The sequence below is a fragment of the Diorhabda sublineata genome, chromosome 1 (assembly GCF_026230105.1).
Source record: "Diorhabda sublineata isolate icDioSubl1.1 chromosome 1, icDioSubl1.1, whole genome shotgun sequence".
NCBI classification, from domain to species: Eukaryota; Metazoa; Arthropoda; class Insecta; order Coleoptera; family Chrysomelidae; genus Diorhabda; species Diorhabda sublineata.
Window position 1 is genome coordinate 16,877,009 of NC_079474.1, and position 27,053 is coordinate 16,904,061.

The window sequence follows — 27,053 nt, forward strand, 5'->3', positions numbered from 1 at the left end:
TCTCTTTTGTGTATATGGCAACGTTTCAAAATTGAAAGTATTAACAATGTAGGGTCGCCAACCGTAGAATAATATAAAAACTTTTCGGAAACTTTGATCGGGTTCACTTGATCATGATCTGAATGTTCGGAAACTAACCTAGATAACGGTCATTGTTAGACATATGACATATGCTAAATTCATATAAAGCTAGCATAAATTTGGATAAATCAATAAATATCGAGTCAATAGTCAACCAAAATTTGTTGCTGCAAGTAAGTACTAACAAAATTAGAAAAAATAAAGACCGAACGAATTTTTTATACTAGCAGTAATTTTCTTGACACACGCTAGCTTAAAACTCGACTTGTTACACGAAAAATGGAGAGAAGATTTAGTTGCTACATTGAACAATGTTCAAATGAGCCCAAAGAATAAGCAAATGATTTTTAAACGGCTCTACTGATCGATTTCAAAAACTTGTCGGCTCTTAACCTCAAAAAACCACGTCGATTGCCGCCAGTCTGGTCGAAATTAGTTGATTTGTTTGTGAATTATCGTTAGAGAAAGAAAACAGAAAATAAGGTTGTTTTTCAACTTTCCGCTAAGAAAATTGAAAATTTTCAAAAATCGGGAAGTTATTGATTTTACCTCCTTTTACGAAAATCGAATTTACCTCAGATCTCGAGTTTTGGTGCCCTAGGAAGCTTCCCTTAATATTTCCGCGATAATGTCCATATGTCTATCAAAATTTATACGAGGGTCACATACATACATACAGACATATGACGTATGTATGTATGTGACCGTCGTATATTTTGAATGGCTCCACCGATTCCATCGCGGTTAGAGTCATTCGAAAAGGTTTGACAAAACTCAGGTTTTGAGTACAACTTTCGGGCCAATAGATTTTAAGAAATCTCAAAAAAACTACGAAGTTTTTTTCTCAATTGTGGTTTTTTTGAAATAACTTTTCAACGGCTTTATCGATCGATTTCAAAAACTAATCAGCTCTTAACATCAAAAAACCACGTCGATTGCCGCCAAGTTGGTCAAAATCGCTTGATTCGTTCGTGAGTTGTCGAAAAAAAGCGAAAAACGTGTTTTGCTGGTCGAAAGGATCGGCCGACTTTCAGTTTTCATTTTATTGCTGAATCTTTAGGCTCATTTGAATATTGTTCAATGTAGCAAATAAATTTCTTCACTATTTTTTGCTCAACAAGTCCAGTTCAAGCTAGCTTGTACTAGAAAAATTGTTGATGATCGAAAGGTTCGGCCGATTTTTAGTTTCCATTTTGTTGCTTATTCTTTAGGCTCATTTGAACATTGTTCAATGTAGCGAATACATTTTTTTAGCATTTTTTGTTCAACAAGTCAAGTTCAAGGTAACGTTTGTCAAGAAAATTACTGCTAGTGTAAAAAATTGGTCTGGTCTTTTTTTTCCTAATTTTCGATAGTACTTACTTCAGCAACAAATTTTGGTTCAGTAGTTGACTCGATATTTATTGATTTATCGAAATTTTATGCTAGCTTCGTATGAATTTAGCATTAATTACAGCCTAAGCAACAAAATCGCAGGATCAGCAACTAAATAGCTACAAAATTTGCATATTTATTCATTGATTTTTGCTAATATGGCGCTGCTATCTTGATAGAGCTGGTAAATGCGATCAGCTGACGGGTTGTTCCCTTTGTCTATAGATTTTTGAGCTTTGCGACGTTTGGTAACTGTGACCTTGATCTTGTTCTGGTTAAAATACGCAATCAGATGATAGATAATCTACAACAACCTGGATTCAGTACACTATTGTACTATATTTCGGCGTTCTATATACCATTGAAGAAACATGGTACACAATGAGGGTTGTCCTTAAAAACAGGAGCTGCGGACGCTAGGAACGCCGTTAGACGGGATTTGGTGGAACTAACGTACAAATTGACTCCCTTTCTCCCAGATCCCGCCCCGGCGAGCTGTGTACAACGTTTATTATAGCATTGTGGGCCGTGACATAACTTCAAAATAAAGTTTTTCAACTGAATAATTCCATAAATTTATTGAATATTATAGATTATATAGAAAAGAACGTATATTTCTATAAGTGCTAATAAAAACCACTCTACAGCATAACGTTTAAATTTTTTGAGTTATCCAATTGATTATATCCTTTTTTCCTTCTCCTGTAATAGCACTATATTCGGTAATAGTGATTTTTTGCGTTGCTTCTTTTTGTAATCTTCTCATTTGTAACATCAGCAAGGCCTCGTTCCTCATCTGTCTATAACTGGCATCCATTTTACTCAATACCAACAAAATCTACAAACAAAGGCAGATTCAAAAACTTGACTTTACAATTGCCGTTCGCTAGTGATGTTCGCGGATTACATTTGCCGTTATCATTCGCGAGTGACGTTTGCCGTTGCCGTTCGCGGATTACGTTTGCCGTCCATTAACCTTATTCATAAACTTGACTTTCCGCTTGCTGTTTCAAAATTGAAAACATCGATATGCATAAGTCCATTCATAGTTGCCGTTTGAAGTCGCCGTCTGCCATTTGTAACTTTCGACAAAATAAACTAATTTTACCTTTTCCCCTCAGCCTTTCCTAGCAATAGAAGACAGCCAATTACATCCGTTTACATTTGTAACGTGATCTTGTCTAATACTCCCAAAAAAAAAGCTCTTCGTTATTTTCTACAAAAACACAAAAGTAAAGTGAAAAAAGCAGTATACACACCAAAAAGAATAAAAAAATTTTTAGGTTATCCGCAGCAACGTAAAGTTTATGAAAAGAGTTAATAGACGTCAAACGTCACTCTCGAACGTCAACGGTAAACGTCACTCGCGAATGGCAACGGCAAATGTCACACGAAAACGGCAAAGATAAACGAAATGTCAAATTTATGAATTGGCCTTTAACACTCAAATAATTCCACCTAGTTTCATTATTAGGAAGCAACGGATCATTTTTGAATGAATATTTTTACATGTTATTTCATTTTTTTTTGAAAAGAGACCTTAAATCGATACGATTTATCAAAAAATATCATTCAATAAACGTACCTGAACTAGTACAATTTTTTTGCACCAGTTCTACTTACCGGTGAATTCTTTAATAAAGGATGCACTAGAATTGTATATAAAAGGACTCCAGCAGCTGAAATCTGACACAAATTAGAAGCATCAACTAAATAGATGATTTTATTTACGTTTGCAAAATATTGAGGCCAAATCGGTGCCATGGAACCTCCCAATTCTCGTATTTGGTACGACGTATCTTCTATTTTTATATTTACAATATCGGTTCCGTTAGTAGAAACTGCTGTTGTTGTACTATCGACATTAGAGCTGTTTTGTAAACTTTTTAAAAGTAGAGTTTTACCTGAACCCACCGGACCCAAGCAAATAATCATATTACTATTTTCTCATTACACAATCATACAATAACTTTCGCTTAGTATTGTGTTTAATCGATAATAAACAATCACATAAACTGAAATTAACCTAAAGTTTCATTTAAATGTCACATACCGCCATCTATTAAATAATATCACATTTTAGAATGCATTTAATTATATCCTACCGTACAAAAACCATTAACGCCAAGTATTTTACGGTAACAACAATAGAATGTTTACTAAAATAATTGTTTAAATCTAGTTTGATAGATAATAAACAATCACATAAACTGAAATTAACCTAAAGTTTCATTTAAATATCACGTAACGTCATCTATTAAATAATATCACATTTTCGAATACATCTAATTTTATGCTACCATACCAAAAACATTAACGCCATCTATTTTACGGTAACGACAATAGAATATTAACTAAAATAATTGTTTAGTATCTAGTTGTATCGATAATAAACAATCACATAAACTGAAATCAACCCTTAGTTTTAATTACATGGCGTCATATTTTAAATAATATCACGTTTTAGAATACATCTAATTTTATGCTACCATACCAAAAACATTAACGCCATCTATTTTACGGTAGCGACAATAGAATGTTAACTAAAATAATTATTGTTTAGTATCTAGTTTGATCGATAATAAACAATCTCACGAACTGAAATTAACTCAAAGTTTTATTTATATATCACATAATGCTATTTATAAAATAATAATAATTATAGAATGAAACTAATTATATGCTATTTACCTCCGTCCCAAAAATATTAACGCCATCTATTTTACGGTAGCAAAAAAACAATAGTATATCTTTCTTTTTAATAGGAAAGTTTTTGTTGAATTAACTGTATTATTACAATACAGTGCCAATAAAAGAAAACTGTTTCATAATATGTTACATGAATACGTACAAACATAAAAGAATAAAAACAGAACATCTCAATAAATAGCATCTTATGTAATACCAGATTCCATCAAGAGGTCATAATTGTTTGAATGTAATTGCTGCAAATTTTTCGATAAATCGTAATTTCAACACCATGTATTACCATAGCGTCAATAATGAATTTCAAAATAATTTAATTATATCTACCAGTGCCGGACTGACGAGGTTCCCCGAAGAAATCTTAATCACAAAAGACAGTCTTCAATTGTTTTGCTGTGTTTATAGAAACCTCTAATGGAAGTTTTGACAGCAAATCTCGATTCATACATAGAAACCAAATTTGAAAATTGTTAATTGTCTTTTGTATTAAGAGATTTATTTTCGGTCACTACCTCTGCTTCTGAGTACTTGCCAAGTAGAATCGATGACTATACTTCAGCTCGAAACTTAGTGCAAATGCTGCTTTAGCAAGTTAAGGATAAAAAGAAAAAATGAAAAAAGTTCAACTCTATCTTGAAACTTGGAACATTTCCCACAGAAAACCTGCAAAGAGTTTCCGGGTGATGAGCCCTGTTTGCAGTGCAAGTTTCTTCGTCATTGTGGAAATACTTGTACTCAAACCCTTTTATGCAGATGTGTGCAAATCCTCTAACAGTATGTTCCGGATTGTGCCATCTGTTAGGCGATGGCGGTGTCAGGAAACACCTACATGATATGTATTGAAAGTTTGTTATTTTTGCTTCCTTTTATGGAAAAATAAAAGTTTTTTGGTTACTTTTGATTTATTCCAATAACATTTCCATACATTAGAAAGCATACACAGTAAATAAAAACAATAAAATTAAATTTTTTATCAATTTATATCGTTATTTAGAATTTTACTTAATTACAATAATAAATTATATAAATACGTAATAGGTATTTCACTTAGAATTATATTTTATATTTACTGGAATCCATCGTTTAAAATAATATGACATCATCTCTTATTTATATAAATACAGGGTGGATAGATAAAAAAAGTTCTGTATGTTGAAAATTATTCGTTATTTAAAAATTTTATTACTTAAAAAAACTATGGAAGAGTGATTTTACAGCAAAATTTTCAAGTGTGTTATTATTTTTATTTTTGCCGTTAGATGGTGTTTTTCTATAAGATATAAGATTGATAATTAAATCGTAGCCTGAATAATGGAGGAAAGAAAATGTAGTATTTATATAATTTAAATATATTTCACTACTATTTTTATTTTAGCGTCTACTATTTGGCAATGCAAAACTTGACAATATTACCCGAATATAACATTATTCTATTATCCATACACAAGTGTATGTTTAGTTGCCTATAGTTATTTGTTCAATCTGATATTACTAGAAATAGTTCAAAATAATCATGTTATAAATCGTGTGTGGTTACCTCAAATTTCAAATTATATATTTTTAATCGATGACAGAAAAACCATATTATATTATGGGATTAACCAAGAGACCATTTATAAATAGAATTAACTTACCGGTGATACATATCAGTAGTTTTTAAGTCCTTACAGCTAGGTACGTATAAAACGGCGTTAAGTCCTAGTCATTCTACAAAAATTGGTAATTAACAACCAAATATTAAATATTCGCAAATAAATAACCCAATTGAAAATTGAAACATAATAACCTCAATGTTTCGAGAAAGTATGACATAAAGATGTTGCCAAGTAAACAGTTAAAAATATAAGAAACATTAAAATATCTAATCTGATTAAAAATATATATATTAGATAAAGTTTTTAATCAATAACTATTTAAAATCAAAGTAAACTAAACTTTATCAGTTATTGTTTAAGTATGTATTATATTTTTTGATCCGACAACATAGTTTGTCAACAATACGTTTCTAAATGAAATATATTTCTCTGTTCTATCTATCTATCTCTCTCTTTTTCAGTCTTCAAGTGAGTGTTAAATATCATCTTCCTAGTTTAACATATGAGAGAAAAAAAATAGAGAGATAAATCTTATATAGTTTGTTGTTTTTATGAGAAGCTTTTTACTAATTTTTTTTTCGAAGTGTGGCGTGTCTGTATATAAAAAAGGTTTTTGCACAATATTTAATAATACATTGAGGTGTATATAATTTCGTACTGAAAATTAATTAATGAGGTGAATAACCGCCAAGAGATGTCCTGAAATCTTCAAATATCCAACATTACTGATTTCAAAATGACCATGAGAAGCTGAAAGCAGTAATTTTGTGAAAAGCTTTCCAGTAATGAGACAAAAGTATTGTTATCCAAAAGCCTTTGGTCGAAAAAAAACCTTAACACCCTAACCTTGTTTTTAAGAAATTAGTATTTTTTTATCAAATTATATCTTATTTTTTAGAAAATTACACGTCTCTATAATTACAAATTTAGTATTTGTTGTTGATATTCATCATAAATTCAAGTGACTGCATATATTAATTATGTTTATTACAAATAAAAATACGGGGTGTTATTGTGACTTTAACGTTAGTTTAGGTCAGTATCTAAACAAATAAATTTTACTAATTAAGATTGATATCTTTTCAATTTGAATTATACACAAATTATATTACTTCATATAAATTTATTAAGATGAAGATATCGTTAGAAATAATTATTTTGGTTCTATTTACATTTATAATCTTATCGTCAAGTTATAATCTAATTAACACAATTTTTTTGAACCCAAATACTCTTTTAGATGTAATTTCCAATATTCTCTGGGAAATAAGAATGAACGCAGTTTGTTTTCTTTGGAATGTGACATCACCGCTTAAGCGGCGGATATATATATAATATGACATCATATTTTTGATAAGCAACTGTTTCTGTTTCCGCCTGTCGGCCATATTTCATTAGAATAGCAGACTATATGCAGACCTTACACTCAATCTCCTAATACATTATGTAATGGACTTACAATTACATAGATAAAGTACAGATAATACTTGAATAAAATAATATATTGCTACAAAAATTGCCAAAGTAATGACATGATATTCAACATCCTAAAAAACGAGAAGTATTTTATGAGATATTGTATAATGTGTTGCCGACATGAGAGGTGTCACTGTTTTAATCCAATAAGTACTTAATGTTGGAAGTTTTTATGTTTTTTAAGTGACTAGATTAATTTAAATAGTTCAAAAAAAATCATATGAAGACAAAAATTGGTTTACTATTTGAATAAATAAGGAAATTCAAGTCTATAAGATCTCATTATGTACATATTATTATTAAATGTTAGACGTGAAACACATTTTGATGTAATGGCAGTATAGTATGTTGCCTAGCTTGTGGGTTGGAACATGAAAAAGTAATAACAAGATTACTATATTTTTTTTTGAACTAATAATTTTTTCAACTACCCAACATGGTGATTCAAGTTCAATATTCGTCAATTTTTAATCAATAGGAGATCATTCATTCAACTCATTGTTTACTAATCTAAAATTCACTCGTCAATCGATAAGGGAGAAGTAAATGTATCAATTCATCTGTTTTGAAAACCATCTTAAAAATGTGGAATTCTCTTTTCGTTACTTAGTTATAAAATGTTTTATTCTATAATACATATTTCATAATCACCCAATACATTTCATATTATGTCTTAAGCTGGTTGAAAATATTAAAAGTCAAGGTCAACACGTACAAAAACATTCTTATTAGTTTGTTTCCATAATGTTCAGTGATATAACTATTAATTATGACAAATTATATTCAATAAATAAAATAAATAGAATTCTTAATGGATACCTGCGATTTTTTTGTGAAATCCTCCAGTATTTTTTAGATTACTTTTAATTTGTTTGTTGTAAATAATTTGGTCGTAATCACCCAAAAACTTGGTTAATGATAATTTATTTTATATATACCGACTGTCCCAATAACAATAGATTTCGACCCCATAGTTAGGATGTTTTAGTAATTTTTTTATTCAAATACGCATTCTAGCTAGATATACAAATATAAAAACTATTTACAAGTATTTTTCGAAGCCACTTTTATCATAATCGTTATCCCTCAAGTTGCACTACAAATGATATCTGATGTTTGGCCAAGAACTATTGGGACAACCGGTATAGTATGGAAAACCAAGAAACAAATGGTGATACATTTTGTTTCTTACTTTTTTGAATGGATATTCTATATTAATCATTGTTAGTTCGATTTAAGACTTGCACTGTGTAAAATACGGTATGGTGATTGTAACAATTCGATGTTTATTCGTTTATAGAACAAATTTATCAAGTTTAAAACAAAGTTATAAATATGTTTGATGTCGACTCATTTTCCTGCTGCCATCTCGCCGATGTTTCTAAAAATTCTTGAGTGAAAAGAAAACATGTCTCCTAAAGTTAGGCAACCACAAGGGTTGGCTACGAGAATAAATTACTAAGTATAGACATACTGGTTCTAATTAAGCCGTAATTCCAAGTTTCTATTTTCCATATCAACATTTTTCCAAATATTTCACATCTCATTAATAAAAAAATAACTTCTATAAGTCCTTTAGATAACTTTTGAGATTGTTCTAAATATAAACGTCGTGGCTCTGGAAACTACAAAATATTTCCCAGTTTTCAACTTAAAAGAAGTACGTATATTATACCATCACGTAGTCAGTTTGTTACTAAAAAATTTTTGGTGGTTGTGAGAGCATAAATAAAAAGATGCGTACAAATTTATTAACATTATTTTACATTTAATAAATCGAAGACGCGTGTGACTCATTGAACTTAAAGTGAAGGTAGGTTACTACCATCTATGTTCTGAAAGGCAACTAAGAACGGCCTCGGCCATATTTCAGGAACGGATTATATTCTTCAGAAAAAAAAAATTATGAAAACAGTGACCACGAGAACTTTGAGTCCACCACTAGAGGGGGTATTTGGAAAAAGCATTTTTTCTTAAATTTCCCAAATGAAGTAGGGATCTCAGTGATAGTATTTTATGTTAGATTTCTTTAAATTACATATTTATTTCACGTTTAATAATCAATTCAAAATACAGTATCAATTATTTTGCATTTATTAGTAATATGGGAAGATTCCATAAAAATCATAATATATAAATATAATTATATGTAATATGGGATTTGTAGGATTGTATAAAAAGTTGCCTATACCATTGAACTCGTTCAAAAAATTAAATTTTATTATACCATAAAGTCGTGTATCAAAAATTAACTCTAGTTTACACTTATTGTTAATTATAAGCTTTTCAACTGTGTTCATCACCTTCTAGCGTAAAATCCCGGATTCAAATAAAAAATATCCTTGATATATTCAGAAGCATCTCACACAACACTATATAAAGATTAATATCTTGAATTAAAACTTAATCTTCGATACGCACTGTTAAGTAGATGAGAAGATTAATTATAGTGTTGGAGTTGTAATAAATTTCATAATTATGAAGATAGGATTTAAATTGATGATGCTGGTGAGTCAAACTTTTAACGATTTTTGAGGTTATACAATTTCAATATTTTCGCTCAACAAATTCTTGTATTTAATTATAATATTTAAGTAATCTCAATGGAGGCAATTAATAATATTTAGAAAATAGAATTATCAATGCTATTAATCACTCTTCAAACTAGTTATATAATTACGTAGAAACGGAAAAAATTTGGTAAAACCGCGTGCTTAAACATTTAGTTTACTCATTATTAACCAAAAATATTGAAATAGTGAATTTTGACGTAATAACTATTTCAATAAATTAAATCAATTAAATATTAAAGGTATTAACGTTAATTCAAACATACGGATGCTTGAACAGACCAGTTACATCTACTGTTACTTTGAGAAAATATTCGGAATATTCTATTAGTGCCTTTGCTGCTGTTGACACCTAAATAATGGAAATATTTCTAGTCCTAATAGATGTTTTGTCATTTTAGTTTAGTGAAAATAAAAGGAATAGCAGTCCATTAACTACAAGGTCTAAGAGATACGTACATCAGAAAGAACATCGTTATACCACTCTCTCTCTCTCTTTCTTTCTCTACTCTATTCTGATTGGATCGCCATGACGTTGAAGTTTCCAGTGGTGGAAACTGCAAAGGAATCAGAAGCGAGTAGAGAGAGATACAGAGTGGTCTCTCTCTTTCAGTAGTAAAATTCCACATGCCGCTTTCTCAGTCTCTCTCTATTTGCAATATTCACTATGAAGTTGTGTTCTAGAAATAAAACTTTTATCAATTTTCAGGTATTTTCCTTGTTCATTCTATTGCTGGTAATTCATGATGGTTCAACTGCTCCTGCACCCGATCCTCATTGGAAAAGATATGGTGGTGGTGGAGGGGTGTCGAAAATTATAATAATAAAAAAAGTGGGATATTCAGGAGGATATGGTCATCAAAGTTATGGAGGTGGCCATAGTTTAGGGTATGGGGGAGGTTACGGAGGAGGATATGGAGGAGGATACGGAGGTGGTGGTGGCGGCGGCGGAGGTGGTGGTGGAGGTGGCGGAGGAGGTGGCGGATATGGAGGAGGCTTCGGATTTGGTTTTGGAGGAGGAGGAGGATACGGAAAATAAAAAAAATCTTCTTATAGTCACTTTTGTACCTTTTTGTATCATTCTATGTATTACTAAATAAAATTTTATAAAAATTTACTGGAATATTTCATTTCAAATTAAATTTTCATGAAAATTTGCAAAACTAAGTTGAAAATGTATTTATTTCCCTATTTAAATTATTCGTAAAGTTAACATTATCCTCCAATTAATATAATTTCCAAAATTTCATGTTTTGTCTGATCTCGTAATTGAACTATTACTTTTAAAATACGTGTAATATTGGTTGCCTAAATTTCAATTTGTTGAACTGTGTTTTTATTTTTCGAGTTTTGTTTGTAAATGCAAAATTACAGAATTTACATCACAACAAACAGCACAAAGAACATAATTCTGGAAACTTTTCTATCCGTTTTAACAGTATCTCATCGTTAAAATTAAAATCCAATCAAATTTGACATCTATATACGTGTGTCTACTGTGAATACTATGGTTGAACGATTATCACCAAAAAATGCCTCATATTACTGTCATTCTATTCCAGAGATATTAGGCAATTTAAGAAAACAGCTGATCTACGTCAAAATGACGGCCGTGGGGTCGACTTTCTCTCTCATACGCTAGCTTTTCTTGTTTTTTTCCGGTAATTTGATTGTTTTGTATTGTTCAGTATTTTGTGGTATTAAGAGGACTCCATATAGACTTTTTAAATCTTTTTCTGTGAATTTTATACAGCAAAAACACCAAATTGTACACACAATTTAGAATACTTTATATTTTTTTTTTTGGAAATTAATATTCAATGTTCAAGTTTATCAACATGAGTAGGTTGCAAAGAGATAAAAAGGCGAGGCTAACTATTTTTCATTAAATCAAAAAAGAGCTTTAGTTAAAATCCTGCTTATTTTCCATCATTTTCCAAATTGGATTTGTTCACCCCACGGCGGCCATTTTTAAATGGGCATCAGCTGATTTTGAAAATTTGTTAGATTGCTCGATGCAGGAGAAGAATAAGTCTCCATTTTGATCTTCGCATGACTTACAGCGTTACTAAGTGTCTGTTATAATCATTTCACAAAAATTATGTTAAAATAGGTATTGTCATAAACAGTGCTAAAATAAATAATACCAATATTTAAAATTTATAATTTTATATTAATGATGATTGTGCATCAACTAGCAACGCTGTTGTGTTTGTTATTACATCTAATTGAGCTGATTATTTTCTGGGGCTTGTGTTTTCGAAGTTTCTAAAACCTATAGATTACGGTACTTTCAAATTTTCCGCCGAAGGTAAGATCAAAATGGCAGCTAGCAGTATTAGTACGTTCGCGCATAATAACGCTTATTTCCCCCTCCATATCTTTATTATATTTTCGCTGGAAGTAGAATCGTGTGTTTTCACTAAAATCGAAATTATTTCGGCATCTATAAGCATCTTAAGATGTTACCGCATATCTTGTAGAAAATTATATTTCTCTTAGTTTACGATGATCAATCTCCAGAAAAAAATAAATTTTTGTAACAGTTTCTAAATACTTATAATAAACAGTTAATAAAATTCCAAAATTATAACAGATCATCATGCAATCAACATTAATATGAAGTATTTTTGCATTTATTAAATATTTTATAAACAATAATTTCTTCTTTCATAAATAAGGTCGTCTACCAATTATATCCATGCTTTATGATTAACCCTCTATGCTTAAGTGTTTATCTATGGTTAAGATATTTAACGACATATGACTTATGTTTATAGAAATAATAATAAATGTAATATAACTAATTTCCCTCATTTCGTGAATGATTTTTTTGTTTAAACGGTAATTAGTAGAATTTCAATTTATTGGTTTCGACCTTCATCAGTTACATAAACAGCAAAAACTCGACAAATATTGGAATTATTATTTATTCAAACAATTCAAATCCATTAGTGATTTTTCGAAATCTGAACAAACAGAAAATAGCAGGAATTCTGGTAATACCTCGATTATATAAACAATAATTATATTTATACAAAATAAAATGTATTAATGAAAAACTTGTTTGCAATCTACACTAAAAAAAATTTTCTCGTCAATAGGTTTTTTCCAAAAGGTAAACAACAAATTATTAACAGTACAAAGTTATTGAGGAACAAATTTCAAGAATACGTATTAGAATGATAAAAAATGTCTCTCCAGAAAATGCTGTTTTTAATTATTAAGTTAATTAATGAATATAAAATAATCATAGAAATTTTTTGAATTAAATTTAGTATTACTAAATGATTTAAATGTTCACATTTTTGCGTGTAAGTTAAAACAAATCCATTTTCCAATTAGTTTAAACAAATAGAAAAAATTTTATTGTGAAAAATCTAATAACAGTCAACCATATATAAAGAATCTAGAAGGCGATTTCCATCACAACAAAACTCAACATACAACATGATCGCCAAACTACTCGTAAGTGCCTAATAATAATAAATTACATACTAAGAATTAAATTTTGGTTTTTTCATATTTATTAGCAAATTTCATTAAAAAATTTTCAAAATTTTATGAAAAATTATTACGATTTTAGTTAGCCAGTTTAACCATCTACTTCTGTCTTGAAGTTAGCTCTGGTCAACATGCTACTGGACTCATTCCTCCACGAGAAGCACAAAGACATGCCACTGGATTAAAGTGAGTTAAATTTTAAAAAATATATATTTCAATTTTTTATGTGTATATATTTAGCCCCAATAGAGAACAACAACAGTACGCCACTGGTTTAAATCCGAAACCAAAGGCTGAAAGACCAGTTAGAGAAGCACCTACCTTGAAACTATCTAAACCGCATCCTACTGGTTTTAAGTAAGTGAAATATATATATAACCTACAATATAATCATCTTTTTAATTATTTTCAGCCCTCATGAAGAGCATGTGGTAAAAGGAACTGTTTCTATTGATAAAAAAGAACCTCAAAAGCATTAAACAGAAGTATGGGTTTTATTTTTTAAAACTACTTGAATTATAATCATTATCTTCACTAAATCTATTAATAGATCTTTATTTTATTCAGAACTGTTTTTTATTTAATCAAATCAAACCTTTAAAATATTTATGTTACTGCTATCTATTGTGAATTATACGAAGATTCTAAGTATCAAATAAGTTAATAGATGGCGCACGACAAATAACTTAATGAATTATAAAAAATAAAAATGTTTAATACGCTTTGTTCACGGCCTTAATTCCGAGTAATTCGGTTAGCTCAGTTTTTATTACTGAAAATTCAGAACTGAGCTAATCGCGAGTGCCAATTTTGACAGTGTGCATACTACAGGTCTCTAATAAAGTGATTCGAAATCGGTTCTGCGAATAACACTATTATTTCACTTGCGTAAAACCAGAAATATGAATCAAAATGCTCAATTATCATATATATCTCAAAGACTAGAACTGTTAGTAATGTACACTGTCACTATACTAATTCGAACACTATATGAAATTTTTTAGTTGTTTTTCAGATTCAAATTTATATGATTATTACACAATAACCATTTAGATATTTATAAAGAAGACAGAAATTGATCATTTTATATGGAAAACGTACTACAGGTTTTATACATTTCATTCTCCGTTGATGAAATTAATAATGGTTAACAAAAGTGTTTGTTATATTACGATGTATGCGTTCGTTGTAAACTGATGACTGATTGACATTGACATTAAATTGACATTGTTATTTAAAGCTTCGTTTGATATTTTATTCATTAGATGACACTTCACCGAATGGTAAGACGTGATGACAAAAAAAGAATTTAAAGAACGTTGTATGTTAATGTGTGATTATTTACAAAATTCCGTAGGTCACACAACTCTTAAAAAAAACAATAATGCAAGTGACATGTCACTTTTAACATGGAACGTCAAATTAATAATTAAAACAACTTGAAATTATAATAAAATAATCTATAACAATTTATGTCTGTTGAATTGTATTAGTAATTAATTCTAATGTAAGTTCCTCATACCAAAGTAAGTAGATAAATATATAAAAATAAAAATGTTTTACTTAGTAATAAATTCTTATTATTTAAAAGTCTTACAATATATTTATTTATGTATATTTAACAGTTAGTTATATTTGCGTGATTTATAATGCTGACATAATTCCTAACCTTAATATGTTATAAATTTTGTCATGTTAATATGACATATCAAAAATATATAAATTTATTTTAAATTATGGTGGACATAACTTGATGAAATTTCAGTATAATTATATTATAAGTAAGGTAATTAGTCTATATTTTCTAAGTAGTTCAAAGGTATTTTATAATGACTGTTATTTCTAGGAAAATGACTATGACTTGTAGTCATGTGGCTGTTGCAGAAAACATTCCAATTTCTACATTATTAAATATTAAGGAGGTAAAAATCACAGAGGTCATGTTATTTTTAAATTTAAACAGTATCTTCCATTCCAGTTGATTTGTTCAGATTGTGATTGTCGTGGCCCAAATTTGTGGATTTGTTTACATAAAAATTGTCTAAGGATAGGGTGTGCTGAAAAATCCAATGATCATAGTACTTTACACAATGTGGTAAGTTAATATTTTGTATATGTAACGCACACAGTCTCATGGAAGGAACATGAACATTTTTGACTTAATATTTGACTTCTATCAATTTAAATCAACACAGTTGGATCTGCTAACCTAACTGAAGGTCTACTGCTTTTGGCAACAATTGTTTTGTTTGTTATTTAAAAAAAAGCACAAGAAATTGAACCCCATCACACTTGAGTATCTCCAGTGGAGTCTGCAGTCGGATGGTCGGGAAATATATGCTTTGGAAGCTAATTCCACAGGCTTTCATTCCTCCAAAAGAAGTAATCCCAATAAATAGACGTTTCCAGGTGAACTTGGTGTTTGCATTTGCATTGGTAAAATAAGTAAAACAGAGCCAGCTCAGTGACCTTTCTTCATCTATAAGTGGAATTGCTCTTTACTGTATTGAGCCAATCATCCTCGGGGTATGCTTGGAAAGCAGATTCCAGATTTGTGGGAAATTCTCAAAAAAATGGACTAATCTGGAACTGGTAGAGGATTAGAAGCTATTGTATAGTGTAGAACTTTTTGTTTTTAAAAAGCAAGCACAAGAGATCAAACTCTTGTTTTTGAATTTGAATAGCTCCAGTGGAACCTGCAGTGTGGAGATGCATGTTGATACTGGTCTTGAATTTTTGTAAGTTGTGGCGCTCTGGAAAGACTTGTTTTAGTAGATCCACAGGCTTGCACTTCTTCAAAAGAAGTGGACTCAATAAAATTGACATTTCTAGGTGAACTTATTGTTCTTGAGCTACGTCTGCCCATCAAATTGATATTGTAAATACTGCTCTAAAAGGAATATGCTGGACATCTTAAATTAGCATATGCAGTGGTGCAAGCAATACTCAAAGTTGAACGAATTAGGTCATTGAGGATTAGATGCTGTTTCAGAGGGTTTTTGAAAAGGGTACAAGTTTTTGTGAAGCTGCCTTAGCTATTTCAGCCACATGGCTATGCCAGGACATATTGCTCCCAATGAAAGAACATAATGCCTTTGCTTCATTCTCAAAATTGGTATCGGTGGTAGTGATCTGTTGTTGTCAAAGGGATTCGGTGTTAGCTGAGCTTATTGGGGCAGATTTAAACAACAATACCAGTTTGCTATTGTAGATAAAGTAGATAGATCAGTTTGTAGTTTTAATGAGTGGATCATTGATGCGTAGGAGGAAATAAATAGTTGACAAGATGTCTGGGAAACATCAGTGATGACTTTGTAGCTATTAAGCTAGTCTATGAGTGTAAATCATAAATCTTAATTTAATTAAATATATAAATTAATCAATCTGAAATTAGTGCAGTTCGACTCAGGTCGTTTTTCTGAATCTATTGGCATGAAGTTTAGAACAAAATTCATTTTTTTTAAACAGAAATAAAATCATAATGGTTAATTTTAGAATAACCCCTCACATTGTGTTCATATGAACTTATCGACGAATAGAATATGGTGTTATGAATGTAAAAGAGAGGTTTTCATGTATACCCAAAGTTATGACAGTGATCAAGAAGTTGAAACATACACTGCAAGATCCAAAGATTCAGGACACGGTAGTTACAGTACTTTACGTACCAACACACCAGAAAGAGGTACAGTTTCAAATAAATTAAATGAACTGCAAGTTTATTCTAAATTTCTATAAAATGTGTTTCAATTACTAATTATTGTGATCTATTAATATCTAGTTTCGGTTCCTGTGCTGGATAGGGCGGCAAGCTTAACAGTAGGCATGAGTGGTGACGGTTCAGATTCTAGTGAAGGAGACGTTGAAGAGGATTACCCAGACTATGCACAAGAACGTCCTTGCGGTTTGGTAGGACTTCAAAACATAGGCAACACTTGTTATATGAATGCCGCCTTGCAAGCTTTAAGCAACACCAAACCTCTAACGAAATTTTTCCTGGAATGCAGTTACATGGTACATTTATTGAGTGATGGAAAGAAACCTGGATTGAGTCGCACCTATCAAGCTTTGATGAGAGATATTTGGATAAAAAATATTACTCAAGGTTACGTTTCACCATCTGGGATATTGTATGGTATAAGAAACGTACACGCGATGTTTAGAGGGTATCAACAACACGATACGCAGGAATTTTTGAGGAATTTCATGGATCAATTGCACGAAGAGCTTAAACAAGTCGCTCCGTTCGAACCACCGATGTTATCATCGCCGAATTGGAATTCCGGTAACCCCGATGCAGATACTTTCAGTTTAGCTATGGAAGAACCAATTTCTGCACCATTTGTCAGTTCGGGTTACGATTCCAGTGAAGGGGAATATGAAACGTGTGATTCTGGAGTGAGCGAACGTTCTAGTTTGAGCGACGACACCGAAAGACCGCCGAATAATGCGAAACGGAGATTGAGTAGATGCGGAAGTCCGAACAGGAGACAAAGGCAGAGGTTGCATAGTAATTCTGTCATCGATAGTCAACCGACAACTTCGAAAGTATCAAATAATAAGAAACAACCAAAGTATCGTTCCATAATATCTGATATATTCGATGGGAAGTTGTTGTCATCTGTGCAATGTTTGACTTGCGACAGGATATCTAGTAGGATAGAAACGTTCCAGGATCTTTCGCTTCCCATTCCTTCTAAGGATCATCTGGTAGTTTTACATGGGCGCACTTCAGTCCAATCTACAGGTGTAGGTAAGTATAGAAATTGATTATTTTCTAATAAATATATAACACAGTTACAGCAGAACAGTTAGAAACTAAGTAGAGATTTATAAAGTACTACCTAGGGGGAGAAAATGGAGCAAATATGAAGTATTTGATATATTTCTCAACTTTAATTTCAGACGAAAAAAAAAAATTAGAGGTATCTTTAAGGTCTTGTATCTCGAAAACTAGTAGTAGAAAGAATTCGAAAATTTGACAGTTTATGAAGCAAAAGTTCCTAAATAGACTGAGCATTCGAATGAATCTACATATTTGAGGGTTTCAGAGATATTAGAAAATTTATAGGACCATGTTATTTGGTTAAATTTCTAATGAGTTAATAAAAATACATTCCAACTTTAAGGTCTTGTATCTCGAAAACTAATGGTCGTAAGGATTCGAAAATTTGACAGTTTATGAAGCAATAGACTGAGCATTCGTATGAATCTACATATTTGAGGGTTTCAGAGATATTAGCGAAAATATAGGACCATGTCAATTGGTCTAATTTTTGATGATTCAATAAAAATAGAAGTCAACTTGAGGTTTTGTATCTCGAAAACTAGTAGTAGAAAGAATTCGAAAATTTGACAGTTTATGAAGCAAAAGTTCCTAAATAGACTGAGCATTCGAATGAATCTACATATTTGAGGGTTTCAGAGATATTAGAAAATTTATAGGACCATGTTATTTGGTTAAATTTCTAATGAGTTAATAAAAATAGATGCCAACTTTAAGGTCTTGTATCTCGAAAACTAATGGCCGTAAGAATTCGAAAATTTGACAGTTTATGCAGCAAAAGTTCCTAAATAGACTGAACATTCGAATGAATCTACATATTTGAGGGTTTCAGAGATATTAGCAAAAATATAGGACCATGTCATTTCTTTTATCAAGATCAGTTAAAATAAAATTATAAATCGACTTCAAGGTCTGGTACATCAAGGACTAGTAATAATAAAAAAAGTAGAATTTTACAGTTTAAGAAGCAATTTTTTTTCAGTAGATACAGCATTAAAAAAATTTGTATATTCAACCAATTTGGAAATACTAATAATTTTTTAATAATTATCTAAATTTCAATTATTGTCTCTTCTTATTATACATGCCTACATAATACTGAAAGTACATCGAATATTTGTGTGTTTTTTGATTTATTTTTTCATAGGTGCTACATGTTCAGAAGCTTTAATGCCCGTACAAGACGGTTGGGTGTCTTGGATATGGTCGTGGTTCAGGAGTTGGTTCTATGGACCAACGGTAACCTTACACGACTGTTTAGCCGCATTTTTTAGCACAGATGAATTAAAAGGGGATAATATGTACAGTTGCGAAAAGTGTAATAAATTACGAAACGGAATTAAATTCAGTAAAGTGAGTCTTTTTTTTAAGTAAATCACCTTAATAAATTTGTCCAAGAAAATGGGTCATCTAATGCGAATTCTGGATAAGTTCCTGAGGTTTCAACATAAATTACTTTGAAGTAATAAAAATGACAAAGTGGTTGGAAATGACTAATGAAAAGTGTTTACCCAAAATTTTGGAAAAACGATTAAAGTTGGAAAAAAAAAGTTCAAATTAAAGTTGTAGATCTTTTAATTTTCCACAAAAATGGTCCTTTGAATTTTTTTGCTATTACTGATATTTAAAAAGTTGGGGTGGTTAGGGTAAAACGGAAAAAAATTAATAAAGTGTTTTGCAAAATTATGCAAAAACGATGGAATGTAGAAAAGAAAACTTCAAATTAAAGTTTTAGATCTTTTAATTTTCCACAAAAATGGTCGTTTGAATTTTTTTCTACCAGTAATATTAACAGAGTTAGGGTGGTTGGAGTTAAGGATTGATAATTACATCTAAAATTTGTAATTCGCTAGAGAAGTGCGATTTTGACAAAAAAAATATTTGTACACTTTTGAAAAATTATAAATTTTCAATTCAGATAATTATCTTCAATTGTTTATAACAAATCTATATCAAATTGAAATATCAAATTTTTATTTTCAAGTATTTTGTTGCATAAGTCAAAAACCAAAAAAAATTCCATTAAACGGTTATAACCTTGATGTGAATAATAAAAAAATATTTTTTAATTAAAATTCATAACTTCTTGAACATATTCAATTGCAATTTTCAGCAAGTTATGATATTTTAAAGCTGTGATTATCATACCTTAAGCGCTAGCCACCCTAACTTTGTAAATATCAATAATAGCAAAAAACTTCAGAGGACCATTTTTGTGTAAAATTGAAAGATCTACAACTTTTATTTGAAGTTTTTTCTTCTAGTTTCCACCGTTTTTGCACAATTTTAAAAAAACACTTTTTATTGATTCTTTTCCCTTTTACTCTAACCTTTAAAATTTAGAAAAAAAATCTTTTCACAAATTTTTCCCCTGTACTTATTTTGAAAATGAAGAAAACTTACCCAGAATTTGCAGTTGAAGCTCCATTGTCTAGAACTACCTTTAACTGTATCGTTATCGCAGGTTTTACAATTGCCTGAAGTGCTTTGTATACATTTGAAACGATTTAGGCACGAATTGATGTTCAGCAGTAAAATTTCATCCGTAGTCAGTTTCCCATTGAAAGGTTTGGAAATGAGGCCCTACTTACACACCGATTGTGTATCTAAGGTAAATACTTTTACCAAAACAACAATTTCGTCTTTTTCAAATTAATTACAGTTTGAAAAATAAATTTCAGGTATCATCTTACGAATTATTTTCCGTTATATGTCACCATGGTACAGCCGGCGGTGGCCATTATACTTGTTTCGCTTTAAATTCCGGTCAATGGTACGAGTTCGATGATCAATACGTTACCAAAGTTTCACCGGATAAAGTACAAAGCTGCGAAGCTTACGTACTTTTTTATCAAAAAGTCAGTACCACCGCTGATGTAGTTAGAGACGCAGCCGAAAGGATATTAGAGTCTACACCGGAAACTAGAATTGGAGAGAGCGTTAAAAGGACTTATATATCAAGACAGTGGACGAATCGGTGAAAAAACTTTATTATTTCGTCAATAAATCTTTAGTCTATTCGAATATTTTTAGGTTTTATTACTGCGCCGAACCGGGAGCAATAGACAACTCGGATTTTTTGTGCCAACACGGTGCAGTCGACCCCGAACACGACATCGATATCCACAAAATCGCCATGGTGGTGCCTTACGACGTTTACCAATATTTACACAGTAGATTCGGCGGATGTCCCCCCTTTACCGACTTAACAGTATGTCCCGCCTGTTTGGCGATGCAAAATCGACTTTTATACGAAATGGAAACGTTTTTACAAGTTAGTCGAGAGGCTCAAGCGTTAACCGCCCCTCAAACGCATTATATGTCAACTTCTTGGTACACCCAGTGGCACAATTTCGTGCAAAAACGAAGTCGAGAACCTCCAGGACCGATCGACAATTCGAAAATCGATCCGGAACAACTGGATCTCGAAGAAGCTGCGGAAGTACCGGAAAGTTTATGGAAATTCTTCCATAACATCTATGGTGGCGGACCTGAAATTAGAATAACGCCGACGGATCGAACTGAAAGTCCTAATTTTCGAACGAAGTATCCTGAAAATGTGGATAGCGAAGAAAGTATACCGGATGTGGTCGATAAACGATCGTACGCGGTGAAAGGACGCGAGAATTGGATAAAGGAAGATAAAAGCGTTTACGGACAAGGCGAACCGATAGAAATCAGAGATGATGCCAAACACGAAGACAGTACAAATGAAGATGCAAAAGAATTGGGTAATAATGTAGAAAATAACGTTGAAATGAGTGTAGAAGATGACGGAGTAGTCAGCAGTGATTCTGTTAAAGTAAGAAAAATTTCATTTTTTTTCAGTTTTAAAATTTTGTTTTTTTTTCCATTAATACCTAACCTAACCTAAACAAATTGTCAGTCAAATATGTCAGAATTTTTTATGAATCACCCTGTATTTCATTTTAAATTAAAAAAACACTGCATTTTCCCTTAATAATATATTTAAATATGTGATACTACGTTATAATTACGTTTTTTTTTTAATGAAACACCCTGTAGTTTATTTAAAATATTATTACAACTTATATACAGGATAATGTAAAAAATTAAAGGTCATAATGTAGATATAAATCATTAGAATCCCCTGTATAATAACAAATATACCAATATATCTTTCTAAAACACCCTGTATGTTATTTTAAATTGCCTTCACTTCTTAATAAGATACAGAAATATTTCTTACTACATTTTAATTACGTTTTTTATTGAAACACCCTGTAGTGTATATAAAATATCATTACAAGTTGTACAGAGGGTGCATTTCCCCTCAAAAAAATATCTAAATATTTGATACTAGTTATAATTTCTTTTTTTAAATGAAACACACAAGTTATATACAGGGTGTTATAAATATTAAAAGGTGATAACGTAGACACAAATTAGAAGTCCCTTTATAATAACAAATATGTTAGTATTTTTTATGAATCGCCCTGTATTTTAATTTAAATTAAAAATCCCCTGAATTTTGCCTTAATAAGATATTTGTGTATTTGCTAGTACGTTATAATTATGTTTTTTCAATAAAACACCATGTAGTTCAATTAAAATACCATTACAAGTTGTATACAGGGTATTCAAAACAAAGTTAAAATAAAATGTCGATATAAATCTTAACAAGTCCCTGTACAATAACAAATATGTTAGTTTTCTTATTATAAGCACCCTATAGCTTATTTCGAATTAAAAATATTCTTTTAACAATGTAAAATTATAATATGTTATACGGGGTATTTAAAAAGTTGTAACCAATATTGTCGACAAAACATATTACAAGTTAAACGCCCTGTATAAAGGCAAATATTTACAAAAGCAACGATGCATTTGATCCATAGTGTTACAGTGATCATCCAAATTCGATAAAACAATTTTGCTGTTCGTTATATTTAATAAAGGGCGAGTCAAAATGCAAATTCAGTTTTTTTTATTAATATTTTAAATTTGACAACCCTGTATTTAATATTTTTTTTAATCAAACTAGGTAGTTTTGACGATATTTCAAATTGTATGGAAAAATTTATGTAGTAAATTTTTTTTGTTTGATGTAATATTTAGAATCTTTTCAAAGCATTAAAACTATTGATAAAATTTTTTTCTCGGCAACTTAGTGAACCCAACGACTTATTTCCTATCCATAGTGAACCCGATGACCAATTTACTATCCATAGGGAACCACGACCAATTTTCTATTCGTAATGAATCCAACAACCACTTTCCTATCCGGAATGAATCCAACGACCAGTTTCCTAAAAGACTAGTGAGAAATAACAATTAATTGGCCAGTTAACGACTGAAATAAAGAATATTTTTCGTCTAGGGGCTATATTAAAACGTTCATATTCCGTTAACCTCAAAATATTATTGGTTGAATCCATCAATGATTCGAAAAATGACTTGAAGCCTGTTTAGACTTTATCGTATGTCATTTTGAGCATAAGAATATGAATTTTATTTTTTATAAATGAATGAATTTTATGATTTTCTTTGTTTATTTTGACTCACCTTGTATTTGATGTTTCTATCTATTTATTTGACATTTTTATAATAATTTTTGATTTGGTTAATTCCTTTTTTGTATCTCAGATGCCAAATAATTATGTAGATAACCTTTCGGAGGATACGGAAAAAGAAGAGAAAGAAAAAGCGGAAGTCAGACCTCACAAGCGGCATAGGAGAAGAAGAAAAAATTGATGTACAATAATTAATGATAAATATGCGATGAATTAAAAATTTTTCGACAACGTTTAACAAAAATTGTGTTTTTTTTTGTTTATTTTGTGTATTTTGTGGAGGATGATGTATGGGTGAATATATTGTAAGATATTTTAAAAAAAGTTCTATATATATATATATATATTTGTGTCAATTTGTTGGATTATTTATTTTAAATAAACGGCAATAGGTTTTGTTTTTTGTTTAAAATTGCTTTCTTCAACCCAAAAATCACTTTGCTTCATAAAGACTTATCGAAACTTGAAAATCTAAGATAATTCTATTTCCTCCTGTAACTTTTTCTTTGAATATTTAAGTATATGGTTATAAGATAGACGTATTCTTACTTTGTTCAAAATTATCCAAAAAAATTGAAGTGGCTAAAAAATTTTTATCGAAATAGTTGTAATTTAAAAAAAGTCAAAATTTCAAATTTGAAACCTTGATTTTGGGGTGAATCGTCTTGATTTTGGGTCTCTTTCATTAAAATTGGTTTTTAACTGACCAAAGTCTTGATTTTAGAAATTTTGAAGTTTTTCGCTTTTACTGATAGTTACAGAGTTATGGCGGGCGTTAGGGTAAGATTGGAAAAAAATGAAATTTTTTCAGAATTTTGGAAAGACGGTGAAGATTAGAAAAAAAAACCTCAAATGAAAGTTATAGATCTTTCAATTTCAAACAAAAATGGTACCCTGAGTTTTTTGTATTACTGATCTTTACAAAGTTACGGTGGTTAGGGTAATAGCGATAGATCTTTTTCCAAAATTTTGGAAAATCGATATAAACAAGGAAGAAAAAGTTTAACTAAAAATTGTAGATCTTTCAGTTCCACACAAAAATGGTAATTTGAAGTTTTTTGCTATAATACTGATATTTACAAAGCTAGGGCGTTGAGATTAGAAATAAAGTGTTTTTTCAAAATTTTGTAAAAACGGTAAAAGTTAGAAAGAAAATCTTCAAATAAAAATTGTATATCTTTTAATTTTACACATAATTGTTACATTAAAATTTTTCAGGTTACTGATTTTCAAAAAGTTAGAGTAGCTATAGTTTACAAAATTATCTCCCACCGAAAAATTATAAATTTATAATTAAGATATTTCTTCTAATAGTTGATAACAAATTCATAATGAAACAAAATTTATTAACTTCGTTATTAACTATTTTGTTGATACAACATTTTGATTTTAGGTTTCAATTTAATTGAAACTGGTATTTTAACAAAAATTTCGACGCTTCAAATTGAATATGATCTTCATCAAAATTTAAATGCTTTGCTGAATGATGATGCAAGTTTTTAATTTCATTCATTATATTTTGATGAAAACTGAATTTATATGGAAATATCAGGGAGTAATTTCTATTAAAAAAATCCTTGTAATTAAAAAAAAACTAAAATCAAGAAGATTCATAAACAGAAAGAGATGAGATACCGAAAAAACATTGATTTTTAGATATATTATGATCAAAAAATGTGTCAAAGCCAAAGAAGTTTGTAATATCCTGTCAAGATATTAACACAAAAAAACAACCTGTTTCCAATCTAAAATAATTTATCACACAAAATAAATCAGAAGATTATTAAAAAGGATAATATTTGTGGTCTTTATACTGCAGCATTGCAGAAACTCTAGCACCCTTATTACGAGACTTTAAATACTCTATTTCCTCACAATCAAGATCGAAATCAGTAATCTCGAAATTTTCTTTTATTCTTGTGGGATTCACAGACTTTGGTATAACACTAATTCCTAATTCAAGCTAAAAATAACAACTATTGTCTTAAATTGAAATATAAGGACGTTATTTTCTTACCAAATATCTTAATATGATTTGCGGTGCGGTTTTATTATACTTTTTGGCAATTTCAATAACCTTAGGATCTTGAGCAGTAGGTCCAGGATAATTAGGATCCCGGCTATTCCCAAATCTTTCCAATGGACAAAACCCTGTCACTACTATACATTTATCTTGACAAAATTTAATAAGTTCAGGTTGACTTAAATTAGGATTAACTTCAATTTGGTTTACAACCTAAAATATAATTCTAATTATTTATAGGTTACTTCATTTTAGAGTCACAAGTTACAGGTTTTATTTTACAATTCTGCAAAACTCTGTCAATTTGTTGTTTGTTAAAGTTTGAAAGTCCAATACTTTTTGCTAAACCTTGAGTGACGCATTCTTCCATTCCCTCCCAAGTTTCTAAATAATCAACTTCACTATAAGCTGAACTATCAGTTGGTAGCAGCTCAGCATCTTCCTTCAAAAACATTTATATAAAATACTAAAAATACGCTAGGATATACTGAAAACTCACTTTAAATGCAAACGGCCAATGTATAAGATACAAATCGATATAATCTAATTTTAATAACTTTAGCGACTCTTTAATTTGAGGTACCACAAGATTTTTTTGATGAAAATTATTCCACAACTAAAAAAATTAATAAAAGTGAGAATATATTCGAAAATATTTTTATTATATACTTACTTTAGTGGTAATAAACAAATCGTCTCGTTTTACTTTACCACTTTTTAGTATATTCACTAGAGCATCTCCTATTTCTTTTTCGTTTCCGTACAGTTTAGCAGTATCTATATGTCTATATCCTATACTAATTGCATATTCAACGGCATCTTTAACTTCATTTGGAGAGGACTTTACGAAAATGACTTAAAATAATGTTTTTAATTGAATTTATTATAATAGTTACCTTATAAGTTCCCAGTCCTATAGTAGGTATAGAAAATCCGTTATTAAGTTTCAAAACTTTTGGTATTTTTGACATTTTATTAATTAAATAAATTACGTAATTAATTAATTTGTATAAAATTTCAAAATGACTTCAAATTTACCTAACACGTGATGTTTTGTTTATTTGGCGAGTATATGATTCAAATGAACTACTGCGAAAAGCGAAACTAGTATAGTCCATTTGAACTACTGAAAAAAGATTTGAGGAAATAATTTCTTGATAGATTATTTTTTATTGAATAAATGAGAATTATCCATAAGAAACCAATTAAATTTAAAAGTTCTTTGATTGTAAAACATTTCTGGAGCCCATTAATTAAACCAAATTTAAAATAAATCTACTTTCGATTGTGATTTTAGATCAAGCCGATCACCTATCAGCTGATTGCGGATCCTAATTCAGAACGAGATTTTTATTAGAGTTCAAACATTGAGAAAATTTAAATACAATTTTATTTGTTTTTTTC

At 30.1% G+C, this 27,053-nt stretch overlaps 4 protein-coding genes across 7 annotated transcripts; 2 read left to right on the forward strand and 2 right to left on the reverse strand.

The window, feature by feature from the left end:
- Positions 1 to 2,014: 2,014 nt before the first annotated feature.
- On the reverse strand, positions 2,015 to 3,478 carry LOC130444869 (ADP-ribosylation factor-like protein 16). The gene is made up of 2 exons (XM_056780194.1): positions 3,079 to 3,478; positions 2,015 to 2,293 (listed from the first exon to the last, which is right to left on the reverse strand). Exons 1-2 carry the CDS (start codon positions 3,388 to 3,390, stop codon positions 2,111 to 2,113), a joined length of 495 nt encoding a protein of 164 aa, XP_056636172.1. The 5' UTR covers positions 3,391 to 3,478; the 3' UTR covers positions 2,015 to 2,110.
- Positions 3,479 to 9,591: 6,113 nt separating this feature from the next.
- On the forward strand, positions 9,592 to 10,841 carry LOC130452363 (holotricin-3-like). Its single transcript, XM_056791573.1, has 2 exons — positions 9,592 to 9,740; positions 10,512 to 10,841. Exons 1-2 carry the CDS (start codon positions 9,711 to 9,713, stop codon positions 10,839 to 10,841), a joined length of 360 nt encoding a protein of 119 aa, XP_056647551.1. The 5' UTR covers positions 9,592 to 9,710.
- A 2,346-nt stretch (positions 10,842 to 13,187) lies between these two features.
- On the forward strand, positions 13,188 to 24,038 carry LOC130443716 (ubiquitin carboxyl-terminal hydrolase 20). 4 transcript variants are annotated; one of them, XM_056778492.1, is made up of 12 exons: positions 13,188 to 13,270; positions 13,389 to 13,492; positions 13,547 to 14,832; positions 15,153 to 15,228; positions 15,285 to 15,401; positions 16,802 to 16,991; positions 17,088 to 18,059; positions 19,240 to 19,445; positions 20,557 to 20,703; positions 20,774 to 21,069; positions 21,126 to 21,894; positions 23,700 to 24,038. In XM_056778492.1, the coding sequence occupies exons 4-12, from the start codon at positions 15,157 to 15,159 to the stop codon at positions 23,805 to 23,807; spliced, it is 2,877 nt and encodes a 958-aa protein (XP_056634470.1). In that variant the 5' UTR covers positions 13,188 to 13,270; positions 13,389 to 13,492; positions 13,547 to 14,832; positions 15,153 to 15,156; the 3' UTR covers positions 23,808 to 24,038. The 4 variants fall into 4 exon arrangements, with proteins under 4 accessions (XP_056634470.1, XP_056634454.1, XP_056634462.1 ...); XM_056778476.1 differs by having other exon boundaries at positions 13,547 to 14,813; XM_056778484.1 differs by having other exon boundaries at positions 13,389 to 14,813.
- LOC130443736 (aldo-keto reductase family 1 member B1-like) lies at positions 23,876 to 26,760 on the reverse strand. The gene is made up of 6 exons (XM_056778514.1): positions 26,546 to 26,760; positions 26,323 to 26,490; positions 26,149 to 26,265; positions 25,918 to 26,091; positions 25,644 to 25,862; positions 23,876 to 25,589 (listed from the first exon to the last, which is right to left on the reverse strand). The coding sequence occupies exons 1-6, from the start codon at positions 26,618 to 26,620 to the stop codon at positions 25,410 to 25,412; spliced, it is 933 nt and encodes a 310-aa protein (XP_056634492.1). The 5' UTR covers positions 26,621 to 26,760; the 3' UTR covers positions 23,876 to 25,409.
- Between the last annotated feature and the right edge of the window lie 293 nt (positions 26,761 to 27,053).